Source organism: Amyelois transitella, chromosome 12, assembly GCF_032362555.1.
Source record: "Amyelois transitella isolate CPQ chromosome 12, ilAmyTran1.1, whole genome shotgun sequence".
Classification (NCBI taxonomy): Eukaryota; Metazoa; Arthropoda; class Insecta; order Lepidoptera; family Pyralidae; genus Amyelois; species Amyelois transitella.
The window spans coordinates 7,124,927-7,147,041 of record NC_083515.1 but is presented as its reverse complement, the minus strand read 5'-3'; the positions used below and the strand labels follow the sequence as shown (position 1 = coordinate 7,147,041).

At 33.2% G+C, this 22,115-nt stretch overlaps 1 protein-coding gene across 5 annotated transcripts in view; it reads left to right on the top strand.

The window, feature by feature from the left end:
• The window catches only part of LOC106142565 (cytohesin-1), a 41,501-nt gene that overhangs the window by 6,782 nt on the left and 12,604 nt on the right, over positions 1–22,115 (top strand). For all 5 annotated transcript variants that reach the window (XM_060946829.1, XM_060946828.1, XM_060946827.1 and 2 more), the window contains one exon: positions 19,974–20,106. In XM_060946829.1, coding sequence (XP_060802812.1) covers positions 19,974–20,106 — 133 coding nt within the window. The remainder of the gene's footprint in view (positions 1–19,973; positions 20,107–22,115) is intronic.

Genomic DNA, 22,115 nt, shown 5'->3' with positions numbered 1-22,115 from the left:
TGAAGCCATGTTTCGTCCGAAGTGTATGTGCCACCTGCACGAAAGTGTTTCCGCATTGTTTGGAGTTCAACAATACGTGACTCACACTATATTAAATACTTTTCTAATCTTTACTTACTCTGGTGAACATTTACAGCAGCTTTATTTACCTGTAGTGTTACTAAATCTTTCAGAATTGTAAACACATACGCTACTGCACGTTCTCATTGTTTACATTTTTCCTGTTCATATTTAATTTTTAGATTTCATACTGAAAGCAGTTTCTTAGAGTTTTGTCTGTTATAATAGGAGGATCTCCAAACTTTTTCTATAGGCCGAAGGAAAGTTTTAATGAGAAGTGGAAAAAAACGCTCAGAACGCTTGGAAACATCATCAATAACTATATCAACGTCACTAACTTAAAAAATAGCAAATTCACTAACCTGTGCACTTTTATTCAATATAATTACTTGGTTAATGTAACCCGTAAGCCCTTTTATGTTGTGATAAGATCTGTTTGTGTGAGAATATATACAGTTGGGTAATAATGTTGCTTACCATATTACATTTTTCTCATGTCTGGGGTCGTATGTAATACCCAAATAATGTTTAAAGCCTGACTTGAATAATATTTGGGTATTGTTATCATACAATTCGCTATTTTTAATTTAATTCGCTATTGCTGTAGATTTAACAACGGTAACTAAAGTTTTGGAGTATCCTTGGTTGTTGCACTTGACATGATTTGTTTTGGAGGCCAACTAAAATTCGAGGTTATTATATCCCTGTTTTTAAATATGTAATTATTATAAGCCTTATATTATTTGCTACTGGTCGTACGTACGAGGTTATGCACGATACTAATTTTAATGGACTACATCTGAAGTGATCAGGTTTCGTGTTTTTTTATTTAGTCTGTTTACGTGAATATGATTAAAGTGTTTTAATTAGGAAAGTAGGTATTGTTATTAATTGACAGTTATTTTTGTTTATATGTAGGTATCACAGTCAAATAAATATTTAAATTGGCGTCGAAGAAAATTTCATGTTTATTGATTTTCTATCGGTATGAGAAAGTGAGCATTGTCTATTATGAGTCCGCAAAATTTTATTACCTTCGCGTGATTAAATTAATATTTCAGTTTAATTGATTCTCCAAATTTTTTTCACTCGCATTACATTGCTATTCTTTTTCATATTTTGTTGTCTAATCTATAATTGATCAAGTATAGGTTGTTTAAAAAAAATTGTTACTGTGATTTAGTTAATTGTAAAATCTTTAACAATATTATTTCTTTGTTATTATTTTTTATCGTTGTTTATCTTCTTTAGAGCCCTCATTTATCACCAAATATAAGGCTAAGTAGATTTGAAATTATACAAGGATGAAAAACATTATAACAATATTGAACATTAAAAGAAATATATGACATCCTTACTGCGCAAATATCTGCAGTAGAATGTCGTTCCTACGATCGAAATTGTTACGTAAATGACAATTTGCCAGTCCCGATTCCTAACTGTTCCAGTTATCGTCTAGGCCTTGTTGATGTAAGGAACCCATAGAGTTAAGATAGTACACAAATGTAATGAAATTTCGTGATCTTATTAGCCCAGTTACTGTATAAATCTAGCTGATTTAGGAAGAAATTCACACGAATAGTTGACATGAAATATACTGCAGGGTCAAATGCTTTCTAGGGTGAACCATATCAGGGATTTAGGAGTCATACATGATCACAAACTTATATTTGATAAACATATAGACCATATAGTCAGTAGAGCTTCTAAGACATTGGGTTTCATTATGAGGATGTCTAAAGATTTCAAAACTATTAAATCCATAAAAATATTATATTGTGCGTATGTAAGAAGCCTCTTAGAATATTCTTCGCAAGTGTGGAACCCACGATACCAGGTTTATACCGCGCGTATTGAAAACATTCAAAAAAGATTTCTGCGTTTTCTAGATTTTAAGGCTAAAGTTAAATGTAATAGTTATGACGAGCGCTGTCACAAATATCATATTTTGCCCTTAAGCCTGCGGCGTGAAATAAGTGATGTCTGTTATTTAAGTAAGATTGCAAAGGGTTCAGTTGACTGTCCTGAGTTGCTAAGTAAGCTTTACTTATGTACTAACTTACTGAGATTCCGTAGTCGTCCAATCTTATATTTACCTTTTGTTGATACAAAGTATAGGAAAAATGCTTTTCTTATACGTGGCTGTGGCACATTTATTAAGTATATTGATAAATTTGATTTTGATCTATTTAATACCTCTTCTTCTAGTATAAAGCGTACGGTAGCAAACTCTTATTTCTCTTAGTCATATTTTTAGGAGATGTTCTAGTTTAGGTGCTTAATCATGTTTTTGTATCTTTTTGTATGTTGTGCAGAAATGTAATTTCTTTCATGTCTGTTTATTTTTGAAACGAGCTTTTGTTATTTCTTTTCAATCTATGAAGATCAATTATCGGCATTTAAATAATAAGTTTTTCTTTTATACCTGTACTGTAAAGCTGTTAATCTTCTGAATAAATAAAATAAATAAATAAGAAAAATAATAATAATGCAAAAGCAAGCTAGTCGCGGGCATTGTAATATTTCATTTACAGTAAGAGCGCGAGATTCTTGAAGCTTTAATCGTGTAAAGCCCGCTATTATCATGTTGGCTATTGTTTCACATACGAAAAATGCGGTGACTGACCAATCATGTCCCATGTCAGCGCCATTTTGTGAATTGGATGAACGGTTTCATTGTGCAGGCAGAAATTTTAGATTGGTTGCAGGCGACTAGTTGCTGCTATCCTAAGTGTATGCCTTTGCTCTAGTTGAACAAGTGTATATTATATAGTCTTTCTTTAAAATTTCAATTTTTTTTTTTGGCGAATGTCACTTTTCTTACCCGGATTGATAATGAAATGTGGGAATTAGCACAAAAGAATTGTATAGTATCCGACGAGTATCTCTTACGTTTAATAATCAAATGCCCACTTCGCTGCTTTTAAAATATTAGAAACAAAAATTTACTCTTACGATGTATACTGGCTGAATATTGCCTTAGACTAGACATAAAATTAGATCCACGAAACACGAACGCTGTAAGCAGTGATGATGACCTTTAGCCATTCACACCTGTTTTGCGCAACTGAAGCGATACTGATAATGAGCTCACTTAGTGCTATTTCGTGTCACAGGGACATCGTTAATTGTCACGCACTTGCAAATTCCAATGCTCTACATTTTTGCTAGCACAATGCTTTAATTAGAACATTCATTGTTGAATCCACTCAACAAAATTACAGTTCCATGGTAGTCTTGTATCGTGGGAGTGCCTTTTCGCAACTTTTGTCTGATTTAGACTATTGCACGCAGAGAATTGGATTTGTAAACTCAATTTGTTTAGGTGATTTCATCGTGATTGCTTGTATAAAAGTATATAGGGTTAATTTTAAGAAGTGTGAAGGCGTTCATAATTCCTGATCAGGAAAGATTTGATATGGAATCGGTATTTGCATAAACTTAATATGCGTTTGCATTCTATAAGTCCCAGAAAGTCCTTGCCTATCTAACGGGATACTTCAGTCATATCAGATATCTGTACTATCAGATGGTTGAATTCACGTTATCTTCAAGTTATTTCTTTAAACGCTTTACTTAATTTATGGGAATAATATCCATTAAAATGGGGGTTCCCGACCTTGCCAGAACGCCGGGGGGCGAGGTAACCACGAACCCAGCACGGTCACTGACTCGTCAGACTAGTTTTACTTGCATCGTCTCGTGATCGTGCTTTTATCTGCAATACATTTGTATACATGTGTAAGTAAACATCATGTTCTTTGTTTGTTTTGTTGGATTCCGATGAATGCCGATTTTTTAAATTTTAATCGTATTCATGCCGTGAGTTTCGGCTCGTTATAAGGTTATACATATGGGCAATTATCAATGATCGTTATTAACAATCTAAATATTGAATATATACACACACGCTATATCAACAAATTTATTTCTTTAACGTTTTGACTTTTTTAATAAAAAAAGTTCTGATTTATAGAGAAGTGATTCAGTAATCACAAATGTTTTATCTATAAATTACAAATTAAATATCAACAAAATTACTTCACACTTTCTAACTTAGTTTTTAATTTTTTTTTAGAAATTGCATACATGTACTCTTATGTACTCTTGTTACAAGGTTGACACACTACTAGTTTTAAGTATGTAAGTGATTTCTCATGTAGTTTCCAGTAATAAATGCCGTGGAACTGGCTTGTTGGGAGAACACGCGATGGTCAAGTGCTACCATATGTTCCGGGAAAAATGTTAGTTAGCGTCGGCTGTATAAGGTAATGGGTAACAAATTAGACGTAGGTACACGTTTTAACAAAGTTACGGGTGAAAGTTGGCTCATTTACTCAATGCATGTTGTTTGAAATTTTACCTATTGGTTAGTAAGACTTATTTTCTGTTATGTATATCTAAAATAGGTATAAAGAAAAACTTGTTAGTTTTATTATCTTCTTAAAGAAAATAATGTAGTACCTAAATTTTTCTGTAAAATACGTGGTTATATTAAGCATGGTAAAATAAAAAATATTTTACCTGAAATGTATTATTAAACACAACTTACCACAAAAGAAAGCTCTTGCAAAGTGGAATGAATCTCAATTCATAAAAAATACAAAGTTCTCAGTAAGATTACAATGCCAGCGACGTCTTCTATATTAATAAGCTGCAAGTTTACGCATCGAGCTTCCAGCCACAGCCGCAGCTACTGTCTCTACGTGAGATGAATTTCTATGTGGCTCCTACCTAGTAGGGACTAGAGAAAATAACATAATAAAATGATTTCATGTCGCTCGCACTCTCTCGTTCGGTATTACTGTTATCTCTTTCCTCACTTTGTAATGGCCATTTTAAAGTGTAACTTAAATTCTGCTCCTTTCATGCTTATGAATCTAAGGGTCGAGGATTTGTTTTTTGTTGACAGTTTTGTCGCCAAAGCTTTTGTAGAGAATATTCACTTTCTGATTTGACTTGGAGTACATCCAATTTAGAAGCAAAGAATTCTCCTAAAACATTCATAATGTGTATCTGCATAGAAATACACAAACATTTCTTGCTGTATTTTTCCTAGTAACTCTGAGAAGTTCAAATTGTTAACATGGAATTTTGCGTCCTTAGTGGGGGTAACCCGCAGTGAGAGTGAGGGTGGTTTACGAGCAATACATATCAACCAATTACTTTCATTATACAAATAACATTGTTAATGGCTCTCTGTGAATTGTTTTCGCATACATACTTATTGTGTTTTATTCATCTCTTATATTCCAATGTAGGTACGTCGTAAAAAGCGACTTAGGGATAGGCTAATAAACGTAGGATTCTTCAATTAGGCGATGGGCTACCAACATGTCACTATTTAAATCTCAATTTCACCTAAAGCGATAAAGCTGAACATGGCCTATCAGTCTTTATGAGTGTTGGCTCTGTCTTCTCCGTAAGGGATAAATATGTAATTATATGTTTGATTAACACTGCAAACATGCCGTGTATACACGATCAATAAATAACCGACTACTTACTTCACAAACAGATATTAGTAAAAAAAATACCATTGTACACAATACAAAGAATTTATTTGGAAGATTATCAGCCAGGCGTAACCACTGCCCCAAAACTTATCCACTCGAATTTGGAATGCCAGGCGAAGGGTGTAGCATACCAGCAACAGCGTTATAATACCCAGGGGTTTCACTAATGCCCCATTGAAAGCTTCACTAAAGGCATAATTGCCCCATTTTTTTGAGCTTGAGACATATTTGTTTTTGACACGATGATTTATAGCTCCCCTTTTTTGCACACTTCTAACGACAGTGTTTTTCTTTATTTTATAAAAGCTGGGACCGCTTGAGGTGTTGACTGCTCTTTATTTGTTGTGTGACAAGTTAAAAAGGAAATATTTGTTCTATTCAGTTAACTATACAGTCTAATAAGAATTCGTTTGAACTGTGCCTTAACCATAGTTGCAGTGCAGTGGGTGTGCAATTGTCCATCCACTACCGTTGCTGTTCTTAGCAGTATTTCCAGTTTCAATTTATTTCCGTCTGCCGTTTCAGTTTTAACTGAAATGGAAATTATAGCTGATATATAAATTGTTAATAAACTTATGTCGATGTAGCCGTGTTAAAATTATATTCATAGATAAGATACAATCTAAATCCGTACTAATTACTCTTCCGTAGACATCTGGTACTCATTCTATATCTTTATTTTGTATTTATCTCTATTTGAATATCTACAATTATTCAAGTTCAAGATTCACGGCCACGGTCGCCTTCGCCACAATCACTCGATGGTTATACAACATGTGCCCGAGCTGGCCACATGGCTTCTTTTTCATGTTTTACTAATACTTGAGAACAAACATCTCTTCAGTACGTAAATAGATTAGAGCGCTTTCAACGTTTAACCACTTCATTCTCGCATTTTATGATTTGGCGTGACTTCTTTTACTTAAAAATAACGGAATTTACTTCAATATAAGGTTTTTACATTTTAACAAAGATACTGATCAAATTTCCTTTTAAGTGTATTAAATCAATATTGTATGTTAATTATTATATTGACAGACGTTTGTTTCACTTTTTCGTCATTCGTATGATTTTAAACCTGTAGTTATAAAAAAAATATTAAATATTTTTAGGTTTTTATATATAACGTCAATGAAACCCATTGAGGGCTTTTTATTGGCTTTACAAATCTAATAATGGCGTGATGTCAAGCGTTGTTGTAATTCATGGGGGCGATGCCCGTTCGTTCTCTCGTCTTTGCATATGTTAAACACGCGGCCGCTCCCATACAAACTGTCTCATTAGTTTCCTTGGCAATGTTTTTTTTTGCTCATATCGCATACCGCTCGTTTGACCCGCCTCATCGAAGCATGATACTGACCGATATGAAACTCATTTGTAGGAAGCTCACTTAATATATTGAAATTAATTTTTCGTGTAAAATTTATACTTAGACTTGGGTATTCTGATTAAAAATGGAAGCCTGTGTTATCTTGATGTTTATGATATAAATTACTGTATTATAGTTTCATTTCTATAGTATTAACGTAAACCTAAATCGACATTATTTCTGAAAATAGGTGCTACTCCAGATTTTTTCGACAATCAGTATAGGTAAGTACTTTGTACCAAGTAATTCGAATGGCTGGGCCGTTAATTTTCTCTAATGTCCCTGTGGCCATTCTTCCATTTTTTGGCTGTCTGCCAGATTTTACAATCGGCCTTAATTTATGCGCAGATTGTTGAAACCTCTCTCTGCGGAGCAAAATCTTTGGAACTCCCAACCAGTATCAGTGTATGACCGCGGGCCGGAAATATGAACTCATTGTGTGCTTGCTTTGCTTCATCTTTTTGTGTCAGACAGGGTTCCATTCGTTTGAATTCTGTGTGATTTTTTTATCATTCATTTCAATATTTTGCCATTTTATGTTTTGTTCATTACATATATCCTTACAGATATAGTTAAAACGTTATTCCTATTTATTATGTTCAAAAGCCTTATTATGTATTTACAATCTCGTCTTCTCGGTGTTACCGTTGGTATAATATTAATGTATTTTTCTTTTTTTCCAGGTACGTTTGATCTTTCAACATGAATTTTCGTCGAGGCGGTAAGACAGACCCGTTGATATTTATAAAGAAGGAATTTCATAATTGTACCCAAACGTTGGGTGCGTTATATCTAGACATTAAACTTGCCACTTTCAATTTCACCTAATATTGATATTTAAATTTCATCCATTGAAAATAATAACTACTTTCGCTTTAGACCGTGCTACAATGTTCTGCCATTCTTAGAACCGTTAAATGCTAGACGGAATCAACATTTCATTTTGTTGAGTCACTAAAATTGAAAAAGCTGTATGCTTGCATGACATCAACGAAATTGCTGAGTTTTCCTTTAGGGATTTTAGTTTATATGGTTATAAACCTATTTGCACAACATATCTAAATAAACTGATTTCTTTTTATTATTACACAACATTTTCGTTCAATACCTGAAGGTCGTATCGCGTATCATTTCAATCATTACGACACCTATCAGGAATTTCTTGTACGGTGACGGCATCAGGTATTCTAAATAAATGTTTATGAAAGGAATTAACAAATCTTTTAGGATGTTAAATAAAACTATATAATGTTGCCTTATTTTATCACCTTGACAAAGTTACGCTAGATACAATGTTTACTATGGCCGGAAGAGATTGCGAAAGTTACAACATGACTGAATCTCAAGACGACAGTTTGCTATCTGAGTAAAGCCTTGATTAAGTTTATGCATTACTTTATGACTCAAAGGGATGATAGTTGTGGAGATCCTTTCTGTAATATCTACTACTTTAAAGTTTTGATTTGCCAACGTTTTCATTTAAATTATTATATGACCCTTGCGCTGAAACTTACTAGTAGTTTGTACGTATGATGACGTAGTTTCAATATTCCGTCCGTTCCGTATGGTATGGATTGCTAAACCAAAGTGCGTAATGTGTAGTGTGTCAAGTTTGCTGAGTAACTAATTCTATATGGACGTTTTAAGTGCATTGCAGTTTCATGTTAGTTACTCAATGGCTAATAATCGCGAATGACGTATCCGCACTAGTTCTGTACAACTTTATACATTGTATGATAATTTCTTATTATTAAATAACGTTTTGATGGATATAAATGTGCTTACTCCTGCTTAGCCTGTTAAAACGGCGACCATAACGGCGCGTTTTAAAATGTGATTGTGTATATCATTGGCATCATATTAATGTCTGGTTGGTTTAGCGGTTTTAAAGTTACAAATGGAATGAATCTTAGAAGAAAGTGTAAGGTAATAAAAAAACTTATTAATTTGTAGATTGAAAAATCTGCCCTTTAATGATAATATCCGGTCAACCTTGCATAATATACTAGTTGTAAGCCACATAGATTTTGAATTTAACTGACAAAGAATTGATGATTTCAAGGAGAATACATATATTTTTATTTAACTTTATATTTATTTCATAACTATTTCAGGGACACTGAAAGTGTAGGATATCGTACACTTTATATTTAGAATTTGTTGCAATGTGGCACTCAAACGGAGTAAAAATTTTATTGGTGTTGTAAATTTTTACAAAATTGCTCAAACATAAAGAAGGGATGTGATGATCCCATCCCGTTACCCTGAGGGTGGTTTACTAAGATACAGTTCAAAAGGGATTGTTTTAATATTATCTTACCTTAATTACAATGATAAATAAATAGTATTGTTTAGTAGTTTCTTAAAATATGAGTTACACAGTCCATCTTACTCGTTCGTAACTTAATTTTATGTGTAGAAGAAAATGATAACAAATTCGACTTTGAAACGGACGATACTACAAATATTGAAAGTCCAATTTAAAAAGGTTAACTATCGTGCGATTGCTTTAGATTTATTTAGGGACAAATTAATTTAAATAAAACTCAATTTTTCCTTTCTGGCTACAAAGAGATAGAAGTTCATTCTAAAATTGTGAAGCCAGTAATAGTTTTGTTGGCAGACATAGCGCCGCCTTTGCAAATATCACTGGGACAGTAAGACTAAAATACGTTCGGACATACTTTGGATGGGAGATTATAATACCGACAAAAGCTCTGTAAAAACAACACGACTTACACATAAAACGTTTTTATTATACAGTGGGTAAGCCATACAGGCACAAAGCCAACTTTGTAAAGTAAATTTTATTCTGTACAAGTGACCCGGCCTTTGTACGTTATCCCTTGAAGAATATTTTATTTGTATAGATTATCTAAATAACAGTGAAAACTACATCAAAATCCAATTCGTGGTTCGAAAGAACCAATTAGTTTTGGTTCGTTATAAAAAAGGTAAAGGTCGCAATTTTCTTAAACTTAGAATTCTACTAAAATGCTTAATAATTCAACAAACATTTGATAAAGATACCTACTGCTGAGATATTTGAAAGGGATCACGTTGTATTGAGTGGGGCCTCTTAGATCTCAATTTAACCTTTTAATATTAGAGCCGACCTATGCCGTCACTGGCATCCACTGGCAGTTTTATTTGAATAACTTTAGTATAAAATTTAACTTTTAATTAATAATTTTGTATTTCAATATGTTTGACTAACAAAAGAAGGTCGTACATTTGGATAGGTACTTCAAATATTTGGTCTTTGGGAAGACTGCCAGCTATTGTTCAATACAATTAAGTGTACAGGCGGTGCAGTCTTTAGGTTGATCGTGTATATGTAATATACCACCCTATTTATATTTAGTCTAAAATCAATATATAAACTTACTCCAAATGTCGCGGAGGACATATGGGAATCGCTTCCTGTAAAAAACAGACTAATCAAAATACAAAATGTTAATTAATTTAGAGACTATTAATTTAGTTCACAATTAAACTTAGCACTTGGCTAAGTTTAATTGTGAACTAAATACATGTATAGTTTGAAAAATCTCGGAACAGCCCTACCATATTTACAATTTTAACTTCAAAATTTACTTTGTGCAAGAAATAATTGTAATAATATACAGAATCTGTATAAATATAGTGCCATTATATGCTTCTCAACTAAAAATAATTATCGGGAAATGGCCGAGCCCTTATTAAAGTAGGCTATATTATTTATAGCTCGGCATACATTAGCTAACCCATTAGGCCGATGGTCCGTCGTTAAAGGCTGAGTAATGACCTGGAACCTATTGTTAGAATACTTCACACAAGGTTACACTTCATTTTACCAAGCATATTTTTGGTGGCTAGGCTTTACGTGCGTTAATATAAATCAATAACACGGATCTACCTATACTCCATTTCGTTACTGAAATAAAAGTTAACAGTTTTGAAACGTCTTTTTTATTGAAAAATACATTTGTTAAGTATAGTGTTAGCAACACATGTATAATTAATTAAAAAACAACATTATCCTTTTTTACTCATGCTAAAAATTAAATTTTAAACAAAAATCGTGTTTACGTTGACAAAGTCAGGTTTGTATTGTACAAAACTTCAATTTAAGAACACATACGGTATACATAAAATAGTAAAACATTAAAGGTATCAAGTCGTCCCGGATACAGCCCCATATAAATATCGAGTATAAATAGCTTCCTCACTATATCCATGTGTGTTTGTTTACTCAAGATACAATTTTCGTCGCTTCTAATACGTGTCGGGAAAGTTTGTAAACACGCATCGGTTTGAACAGTTTTCCTGTGAGGGTTCCGTGAGTTTATTTGTTCACATGGTTACGTTCGCTCGCAGTAACTTGAGCTCTTAATGCAGCTTATTATTAACTTAGGTTCACGGTCACCACATCGTTTCTAAATCATCGTCTCCATACAAGTCTTTTTCATCTTAAAGGGTTCCTTTGACACGAATGAGAAGAGAAACTGGAGGTGCCAACTTGTTGTGACCACGATATTAGTAATAACTCGTATTTAAGTTAAATATTGTTTTATTATTACCCTGTCTGATGAAATTGTAATAAATTAAACATGCACTCTCGTACCAGCGGGGTAATCGTCCGCATGTTGCATTTTGAGTTGTCCGGTCGGATGTTACTATTAATCTGTGTGTGAATATGTATGTTCGTTTTGTATGTTATCAACTGCTCATTTCAATTGACAATAGCACGTCTATAATTCGGAACAACTGGGTAAATATGCTGAGAAATCTTAATCACTAGATAGTATAAAGTAAAGTCGCTTTCCGCGTATGTCCTTTGTCTGTATGTGTGTATGCTTAGATCTTTGAAACTACACAATGAATTTTGATGCAGTTTTTTTATAAACAGAGTGATCTAAGAGGATTATTTATATATAAGTTTAATACTACCCGTGCGAAGCCGGGGTGGGTCCCTAGTTAATAATAAACTTGTAAATTTTGGCATTCCGTTCACATTTTCCAACACATCCCTGAACAAAATAAAACGATCGTCACTTTCTTAAAATTTCGCAAACAAGCCACATAATCGAAATCATCAATTTGATTTGGTATTAGATGCGGAGGCAGAATAAGACGTCTGGAAAGTGAATTAAATAGGGGAAAGTCTCAAAGGATTCACGTGTTCTCTCTCTACGTGCCGGTAATGTCATATGCAGTTAGTGCCATTACCGATAAAGCACAAGCCAATGTCGAATTTCTTAAGTGATTGTCATGACAATTTATCACTAATAGCGTTTTATCTTAAAATATAAACAGTATAAGTATTACTATGGTGTTTCATTTGCATTAATTAATTTCAATTCTTGCAATGAGACACTCAGATTTTACAGGAAACTTTGTTAAATTTAACGTTAACAAAGTCCTGTAATAAATTAGCGATGAAATTGCCAATAGTGGTTTGCAGTTTGAATTGCATGATTGCTCGCTGCATTGCCTTAATGTAGATTTATGGGTTCTTCTCAATAGAAGGCCTGAAGGCAATTGTGAGTGTGTTAGCTTAGAAACATTTAATACTTCATTGGATTTATTTATTAAGTTTCGAAAGAATTGTATTTTTTAAAGTAATAAATGTTTTAAGCTCTGACAAGTCTCACAAAATATAAATTGTTCTAATATTGTTGAGATTTTTAATGCAAGTGAAAGGACCTGCATTTACTAAATTGTTAGTTAACAGTACAAATATAATTGCTTCATTAATGCTCCCTCTTGTATGAGGGATTTGTCGCCCTTTAAATATGTGGGTCACGTGCGACACCAATTTTGGCCCTTCGTAAATGCTCTTTATGAACGCACAAAAAGCATCGGAACTGAAGATTCTATAGCTCACTACAAAATAGTTTTGTATTCTTGTAGACAAATGTGTGTGTAAATAATAATTTTTTGTCTGCGTGATTAAATATGAGAAGAATGAATAATGATACTTGTAATGTCGAGTTCTACATATGTTTTACTTATCTATTTTCCCAATATGAATAGTTTGTTGTAAATTTATATGAAATTCTAGTAGTTCAATAATTTAGGGTGATTTTTAATTTGTAATTCTGCATGACACATGAGCGTAACGCGATGCTTCATGAGCAGTTAGTTCAATAATTTTCAACCGTAATTTTTAGCTCAAGTTACGCTTAACGACCAGTTTTAAAATAACGTACTATTTTCGTATTTTATACATTACCTCACATATGTTGGTGTTAAGTATACCACATAAGGGGATCTAGTGTTGTTAAATATTAAACATGGGAATTTTAACATTCAAAAGCGAGGCACAGGGCGCAGAAATGTTCAAAGTGTATGGTAATTTTGTCATGTGATCAGACTGCCCATCTAAGTTGTTTTATTGTCAACATTCTCATATTATCAACATACATACATACGGTCATGTCGGTATCCCTTGCGGGGTAGACAGAGCCAACAGTCCTGAAAAGACCGAATGGCCACGTTCAGCTATTTGGCTTAATGATAGAATTGAGATTCAAATAGTGACAGGTTGCTAGCCCATCGCCTAAAGAAGAATCCCAAGTTTGTAGGCCTATCCCTTAGTCGTCTTTTACGACATCCATGGGTAAGAGATGGAGTGGTCACGGCATATTTTTAATGCTGCTAATTTTGTAATGGCACTTAGTTTTAGTTATCTTTTAGTCACTGATTTTAACAACCATTAACAACCATAATTTGATACAATTTTTATCGATCAAATTATGTGATATTAATAAAAAGAATTGATGATAAACATAACATTATACGTCTCTCCTACATTATGTTATATCAGTTACAATATTTTTATTGTCCACTAATATTGCGTTACAAGAGTCAATTGTGGTTCACTTTGACCCTTCAATTTAGGACGAGGGCTCTTTTAACAATCTATAAACCGCAGTAGATTGGACATCATCTGACTCCTTGGTAAATTATTTTTTCATTGATCCAAAATTGATATAGGATTTCATGCTTTAGTAGTAGCTCCGCTATTAACCGCAATTGTAATTTATTATCATCATTTATATACGTGCTGCCAAAGAAAAGAACATTCTGATTTCATATATTTTTGCATTAGTTCCTTGATTGCGTTTTTATTGAAATGATGGCGTGACTGTTCCGGCTAAAGCGATCCAAATTATAGAAAGTTTTGTTACAAGAATTATGATGTAATGATCAATTGTTAGGTCACACTTTACGGTAAAGTTCATTGTTTATAATGACGGATATAGCGCAGTTATTACGAGAGATTACATATTTTTATTATATATGTTCTTAATGGTCATTAAGTAAAATTAGATAATTTCAAGAATTTGGTGTTAACAAAATGTTATTGTAACTTTAAATTTGTTATTGCAACTTTATAATCATTATATTGATTTTTGTCTACACTAGCTTTTAAACAGCTCATGCGCTAGCCCATGGTTAGTTAGGTATATGGGCTCAACTCTTAAAACGGGCCACCGCCAGAGAGGTTGGGGAGGGGGTGGGGAGGGTGGGGGAGGGTTTGTATGACCCCCCCCCAAGTATTTTTTTTTGCCGGAAGCCCCCCCTTTTTTTTATACGAATTTTTGAAAATCTTAAAAATTGCACTAAACAACGCAATATTTTCGGTTTGTCATTGTAAACTGTGTTAATTTAGTATTAAATAATTAGTTTGTCCATTAAACATGTACAACACATTAATTAATATATTTTAGCACTAAAAATATAGTCAAAAACTTTGCTTAAAAGTAAAAACAAAAAAGACACTAACTATGAACAGAACGCAATCCACCGTTTTGGTTATGTGCTACTGTCATCTTATCTACTGACTTCGAAAGTAGCTGTCGGTAAACGGACAGCAGGGGGTGCAGGGGGGCGCATTCCCCCCGCACGGGGGGGTCGGGGGGCGGTAGCCCCCCGCATTGAAAAGAAACAAATTAGTCACAAATCAAACTCGGTTTGGTTAGGTTAGGTTAGGTTGGTGTAAACCACCAAAGCGGAGCGAGCGAAGCGAGCGGAGCGTTCAAACTGAGTAAAAAAGTATAATAGACAGTACGTATAGGTTAGGTTAGGTTTAACTCACCTTCACCCCTTTCATCCCTTCTGACTTTCCCCCCCCTTGCCCATCTGGCGGTTAATGACCTTTAGCACACTTTTTATATGAAAACTTTAAAAATTCGTAAAAAAAAACTATAGGCTTCCGGCAAGGGGGGCCACGGGAGGGGGGGTGTTAACCCTTCCCCCATCCCCCTGCCCCCTCCCCACCCCTCTCCGGCGGTGGCCCGTTTCAAGAGTTTAACCGGTATATGATTTCTCAAATTCAATAAAATAAATATATTTCTGTTATTCAACTGTTTGATATATTATACCTAATATCTAGGATGATTTGCAAACAGAGCAAAAATCATAGTTTAATCATAATGTTAATACATTTACTGATATGAACTCGAAAGGTCTAGGCGATATAAGGCCTTTGACAGCTAAGGCACTGGTTGCATTAATCTTGTAGCATTAGGGTCTGCTCGATCTTTGTCTGTCTGTAATGTTTCATGTAATACCGCAAACGTGGATGACTTGACATTCACTTCTTCGAAGTTCTATATAGATAATCACGTATAATACATTGCTACTTTTTATATAATTCACGTTATTGCGTTAAGCAAAGGGCAAATCGCAATAAATTTACACTTTATATTTATTATAAGGTTTAAAAAAACCTTATTCATTTCTTTAAAAGAAAATTAAGGATAGAAATAAATATATCTGATCGAGTACTTTGGGTAAAGCCGATATTATTGAATATTTTTGTATGTTTTAATCAAAGTAGATTCGCTTTACGAAAGTGCATTTTTGCAAGACAGTAGCTAGGTCCACGACGATGGTGTTACGTCGTCGCCTTCACTTCTCATTTTACGTGGCATCGGTGAAAGGTTCATTTACAAATGCATGAGCGAAAGTAAATAACGAATTGAAATTGATCGGTGATAGCGGATTATATTATTGAACCTAGTATCAGATCGTTTCGATTGTTTCTCGTAAGAAGTTGACCTGTTGTAAAATGCTGTTCTCTGTTCTGTGAATTCACTATTCTTTAAGTATTATGTTAAATATTTAGCAAGTAACACTGAATTGTTATGAAAGTAGATCATAATGTCAGCATTGTTTATTAAGGCTACAGGTATCAGTACGAGTAGTTAATACATTGAATATGATTCTGTTATGCTGGATATGTTGAAACATGGATGTTAACGGTGCGGCACGGCACGGACGATGTGATTTAATCGGGATATATGCAGTACAGCTCACCCATTGTGATACGATTACATGAATATGTATAAAATAAATGTACATTCAGCCAATCAATCCAAGCCCAATCGAAGTTCATATGATAATAAACGCTTCGATGACTAATAAACGCCTGGTTCCTATTATATGTACATATTGTCTGCGTAATGTTACGATTACTGTAGTTTATTAACTTCATTATTTAAGTTAGTTAACTTAATTTGACAAGTGTTGAAAATACGAGTAAGCCTGTATTAAATGCGTTTTATTGTTAAAACAAAATGAACAGAAATGAATAATCGTCTAAATTATGTACTATGAATGGCATGAATTTAATTGATAAGGTTTGTTTGTTTTGCCTACAAGCACAAGCACCGTCGTCTTTGTGAAAAACCCGTCTAGACAGGTGGTCCTAAACGTTACACCTATGTTTGAGAATGCTCCGATAAATTAAATTTGTACCCAAGTGATTGTCGACCTTCTGTCTATGTGTGGAGTGCTACTGAACAGGTACAGGGTGTGTGGGGTGACATTCCACATTCCTCCTGGGTCGACGTCCGTAATAAGCCTTGGTAATAATTCTGTCGTGCAGGTGCGATGTCATCTTTATTATTATCTGTTTGATATCCATCATCTATCATGCTGTTGCTTACAGCTTTACACTAATGACTTCAAAGAAATTGCGTTATTTAGTTAGTTCGTCCTATGTTTAAGAGTCATATCCTATAAAAATATTTAAAAACGCATAACAAATCTTTAGTATGGTGTTAATAATTTTATCAAATCGTAGATTTTCCCATATTGCTGAATGTGTTACACAAGATCTTTATAATTTAATTGGTAACGCCAATATTAGCTAATTGCTTTCTTCTGTCTTTTGATATATCTTTCGTCGGTGAAAGCTTAAACAATCAAATGTTATGTTTCTTGCATTGTCTAGACATAGTAAAATTGGTTTGGATAGTATCTCATGGGGAATCTGTGGCGGTCTGTTGTTGGTCGTAAATTATGTTAGCTCCCACAGTTTGTGGAGGCTCGGTTGCCTGCCATGCGGTGCCAACTGTAGCGAATGTTGTGTGCTCGTTTGAATTACCACATCTAATCTATATCTTGTTTAGACGATACGGTTTAAGTGGAAGATTACAACAAATTATGTAGGTACAAACTGGTTATGCGTTGTTATACTGCTTATTTATTTTTGGTTTATCATTAGAATAATCACATAAAAGTGTTGATCAAGGTTTTTTTTTAATAAATTGTCATTGAGACCCTTTTTTTCTTTTTTTGCAAATGGTTTCTTTATAAAATGTCAGTATATATTTTTGGTCGCGTTTGCTTAGCTTTTATCTTTCGTATAATGATAAAGTCCAAAAATAAAGTCCATTTCGTACTATTTATAAATGATTCAAAGTTTATACGTAAAAATGTTATTAATGCCTTATTAGGCGGTTTTCTACTTTCTTGAATATCCAAAACATACAAGTATTTGAATCAAACTGGTTTTCCAAAACCAAATCATGAATGTTATAAATGTGACTTCATTCTTAATTAATTGGTAGTCTTATCAACCGGTAGAGTAGTAATATTTTTTTATCATGGAAATTTAATACTGACGTTATTTAATGTAATGTAATCTATGATCTCGGAAAATTGTTTGCCATGCTGATCGTTTGTTGAGCCCGAACGATCTCTGAAGGTTATATACATACTAATGTAGGCGTCATTAATCGTAGCATGCCTAAAATTCACACAATTTCTGCATTCTGGAAGCTGCATGTATACGAAAGTTAGGTTTGCTTTTTATATAATATATGTTCACTAAGTATAACGTGGACCAGCTTGAATGCAACCAAAATCTCGTCGCGTTTATTGTTCTTCGGCTCATTGTGATAGCTCAGCTAGTTCTCTTTTGTTCCACTGGTTTAGATATTCTCTTTCATTTTTTTTTCACAAAAATAAGAGGCTTTTTCATGTTATGGTGACGTTTTTAAAAGCAAATTTGACAAAGGTTTTACGCGGAACTGCTGACATGGGAACGCTATTAATTATATCCCAGTACTTGAGGAAGTTTTGAGAGCTTGTCGTAAAGACTGACAATATTTTTTTTATTCTTTATATATATATATTAACAGGACAAATTAGACAGATTGAATTAGTCTCGAAGTAAATTCGAGATTTTTATATTCGGAATTAAATAATTCATTGTTGTTGTAGGTACTTACCTCGATCATTGACGATCATTTTAGTACATGGTTTGGCCAAATACTTAGCCAAACATCTTCCTGTTTTCCTAATCGATAAATGTTATTCCGCGGTTTCGTGTAATTATTTTCCTGCTTCCTGTTGCTCCTGACGTTTAAAATTGCTTTTAGATTATATAACAGGTCACTTGTTTATTGTGTATTTACCATGTGCATACCTTTTTGTTATCAATAATTTGGTAGAACTTAAATTTTAATGAAAATTAATATTTATTTATATGTAAGATATTTTGCGAACACATAAATATTGTTATTTAACTGTTATATGTTCGTATGTTCACAATTTTTAGAAACATATGTTATTTTCTTTAGTTTTCCAGCTTTCTCGACAACGTTGTTAAGTAGGTATCTATTCAAAAGACTATATCCTATTGTAAAAACGAATTGAAATTTATGCCATCATTAAGTTTTTATTTAGACCCAACCTCATTATATTTTTTAAAGGACTACTTCTATCTTTTAACATACATTCCATTCGCTTATGTTACCACAATCGTCGTCGGAGTGGAATACCTGAGCTCACCCTCCGTGCGACACCTAACTTGTTCTACCGTAACTGATAATAACTGCGCACGAACTTAATAAAACTTCAACACAATATACAGTTTTTACTATGAAATCACATTAGATTTTCATTCTTGTTATAATTTTTTTTTTATGCAAAATGTTTTTTAATTCATTTAATTTAAAAAAATATACATTATTGATTCTAGGGTCTTTCAAATCTGCCATTCAAGTACAATTAAACCATATGCTATGTGCACTCCGTTTCTGTGGCGATTGGTAGAAAACATTATTTCCTTTAAACTTTATATTTCAATAGCACGCAACAAAACCATATAACGTATGGAACCGCATTAAATATGTGCATTAAAAACCGGCAATATTAAATAATGTGTATTACAAAGCTTGCAAATGTCATTAAAACCGAACAATCCAGCGGTTTGAACGACTTGGGCGGCATTCTGAATGCATTAGGAATTAAATTCCTGTATGACTAGTGCAAAATGCGGTTTGCCTTGTGGTCGCCCGTAACCGTAATAGTAACCTTACACAAGAATTGGCTCGTAGACCCTTTTTTACAATTTAAAAATAATCTATATAGATTGAGGATACAAAAGACCAAACTTTATCAGAAGGTTATATCTGTAGGATATAACCTCTTGTAAACCTGTGAGGTTTAGTCGGCGATTTCGTACCCAAGGAACCTTCCTTCAAATTTAAACTTCTTACTTGTAGAGTAGTTTCGGATAATTTTGTATTTTATTCATAAAATCACTCATTAATTAACGAAATATTTTTTAATTGAAGAAAAATCTAATAATTTTGTAATAATATTGAAATTATTATTTTTTTTTTCAAAATCTTTATAGTATGCTATTAACATAATGTGAAAGGTCATAAAGTATATGCTAGTTAGCATCGCATTGATAAATCATTTGATAATATTACTTGATTAACTTTTTTTTTTGTTCACAGCAACTCAAAGATGAACTTGGAGAGGTTGTGGCCGAGCTGGAGGCTCTGGACGGACAGGAGGAGTGCAAACAGAATAGCAAAGCCAAACAGATGAGCATAGGCAGAAAGAAATTCAACATGGACCCTAAAAAAGGTACTACTACATAATTTGATACATACAAATTACATGTACTCGTAAGAAGTACCTAAACGACAAAAAAAAATACTAGTGTTTCATATATTCCAAAGAAAAAACAATGACAATTTATTTACCGAAATATAAAACGGGTTTAGAATAGAAACCAATACGTAAGAATTTAAAGGAACCAGGAGCGCGCTGTGTGATAGATAGATAGAGCTGTAAAATGTATTATATTAATGTTTTGCTTTAACGGGGAATACCTGAGCTGCCATAGTGTTTTATGTCCAATGACGAGTTCAAGACAAGTATGACAGCTCGTAGTCATGAGGTTGCACGGTATTCCGCGGCAGGTGCGTCGTTCCCACGCTGCTCAGGCGACAAAACCACCAGGGTTGGCAGTTGGTTTAAAATTTGCAACAAATGAATTGAAGTGATCTGTATGTTTTCAAATTTCCAAAAGTTATTTTACGTGTTCTCTTAAACGTGTTGTAAATTGATCTCTAATTCGAAATGTCTCCTTTTTTATTTTGTCTTTGGGTCAAAAATGTATAATTTTTATAATTTTTCTTTTTGTCGTAAAGAATACCTAAATTAAAATTTCAATTTTTAAATCAAAATCGAAGAAAACATTGTTCTACTTTTAGACCTGATTTAAAAAGATATTTTCATATTCTTCATTTGATCAGTAACGGTTTTCAAAATAATATATCAGCCAAAATAATAGCGGTAATGCCACATTACATAATACTGACATCTGTTTATTATGTTAATGTAAAGTTAAGCCTCAGTTTATCTTACTTATGAAATAGACTAACAAGACTTCCATTAAAACTAAAGTTGTTGTTTGTCAAATAGTCTTCAAATAAATGAAAGGTTTTTTAATTTAAACATACACGTCTTTATATCCTGCGCGATAGGTAATGTCAATAATTACAAGACCCACACATTGACATTCAGAGAAAGTGAGAAGTTGGAAATCTAGAAAATAATCAATTTGTGGTGTTATTATATAATAAAAAAATTGTTTCAAAATTAGCCTAAGGGATATTTTTATCTCAGCCCTGACGCTTACGTTGCAAATTGTTCTATTCCTGCACATTAATGCACCTGTTTGATAGACATACCTCGAACTATGGAGTACTTGTCAATTATATTCCATATTTATTATTTTTAAACTGTTTTAATACGTAGTGTATAATGTTATATGTTATTAATTATCGAACTTATAATATTATTATAAAGATCCTAGTTGTAGATTGGTTTTGATTTAAGAAATCGTTGATTTAAAAAAAGCGTAGTAATGAGTACTTAGTATTTTTACAATAGATGTAAAACTTAAGTGATTAAATCCAGCTTGATAGCAGGTCTCAGGATACTTTGAAGCTGGAGTTAATGTTTACAAAAAACAAACAAAACGTATAAACAAATTTACCTATCTCTCAAACCTATTGAAATTGTGGCAAAGGCCTGTGTCCACAAGTATACTTACTTTACCAGTACGCGTAATTATCTACATTTTTTTTTTATTATTGTATTATTATGTTGTAATTCAGTGCCGTTATTTACATCCTGGATAGCATTATTGTTCCCACAATGTGGCGTTAATAAGATGTTATCGCTGGGTTCTATACTTACTTAACCGCTAATGGTTTACATTCTTCTATTCGTTATTTACTGATTTTGTCTATTTACTTTCTATACATTTCTTTCTTGCCACACAAGAGATTTGAGATCATAATCATACTTTCAGAAAGGAGGTGTAACCTAATTGTTTTATTATATGCATGTTAATAATTTCTTGTGTAATAATTATAATAATGTAGTTTACTCTGTCTTAGATCATTTTGATGATCTAATTTTTCTGTACATTGTACATACTTAGACGAGGACGTGTTATAAACTGTTAGTAAACCCTCCTGACAGCAGCGAGTAAACTAAATGTTTGCCAGCATCGCCCGTGTGATAACTATGATGATCTTTGTTTATCATTAGCGCCTAAGAATAGGTAATTGGGTCACGTT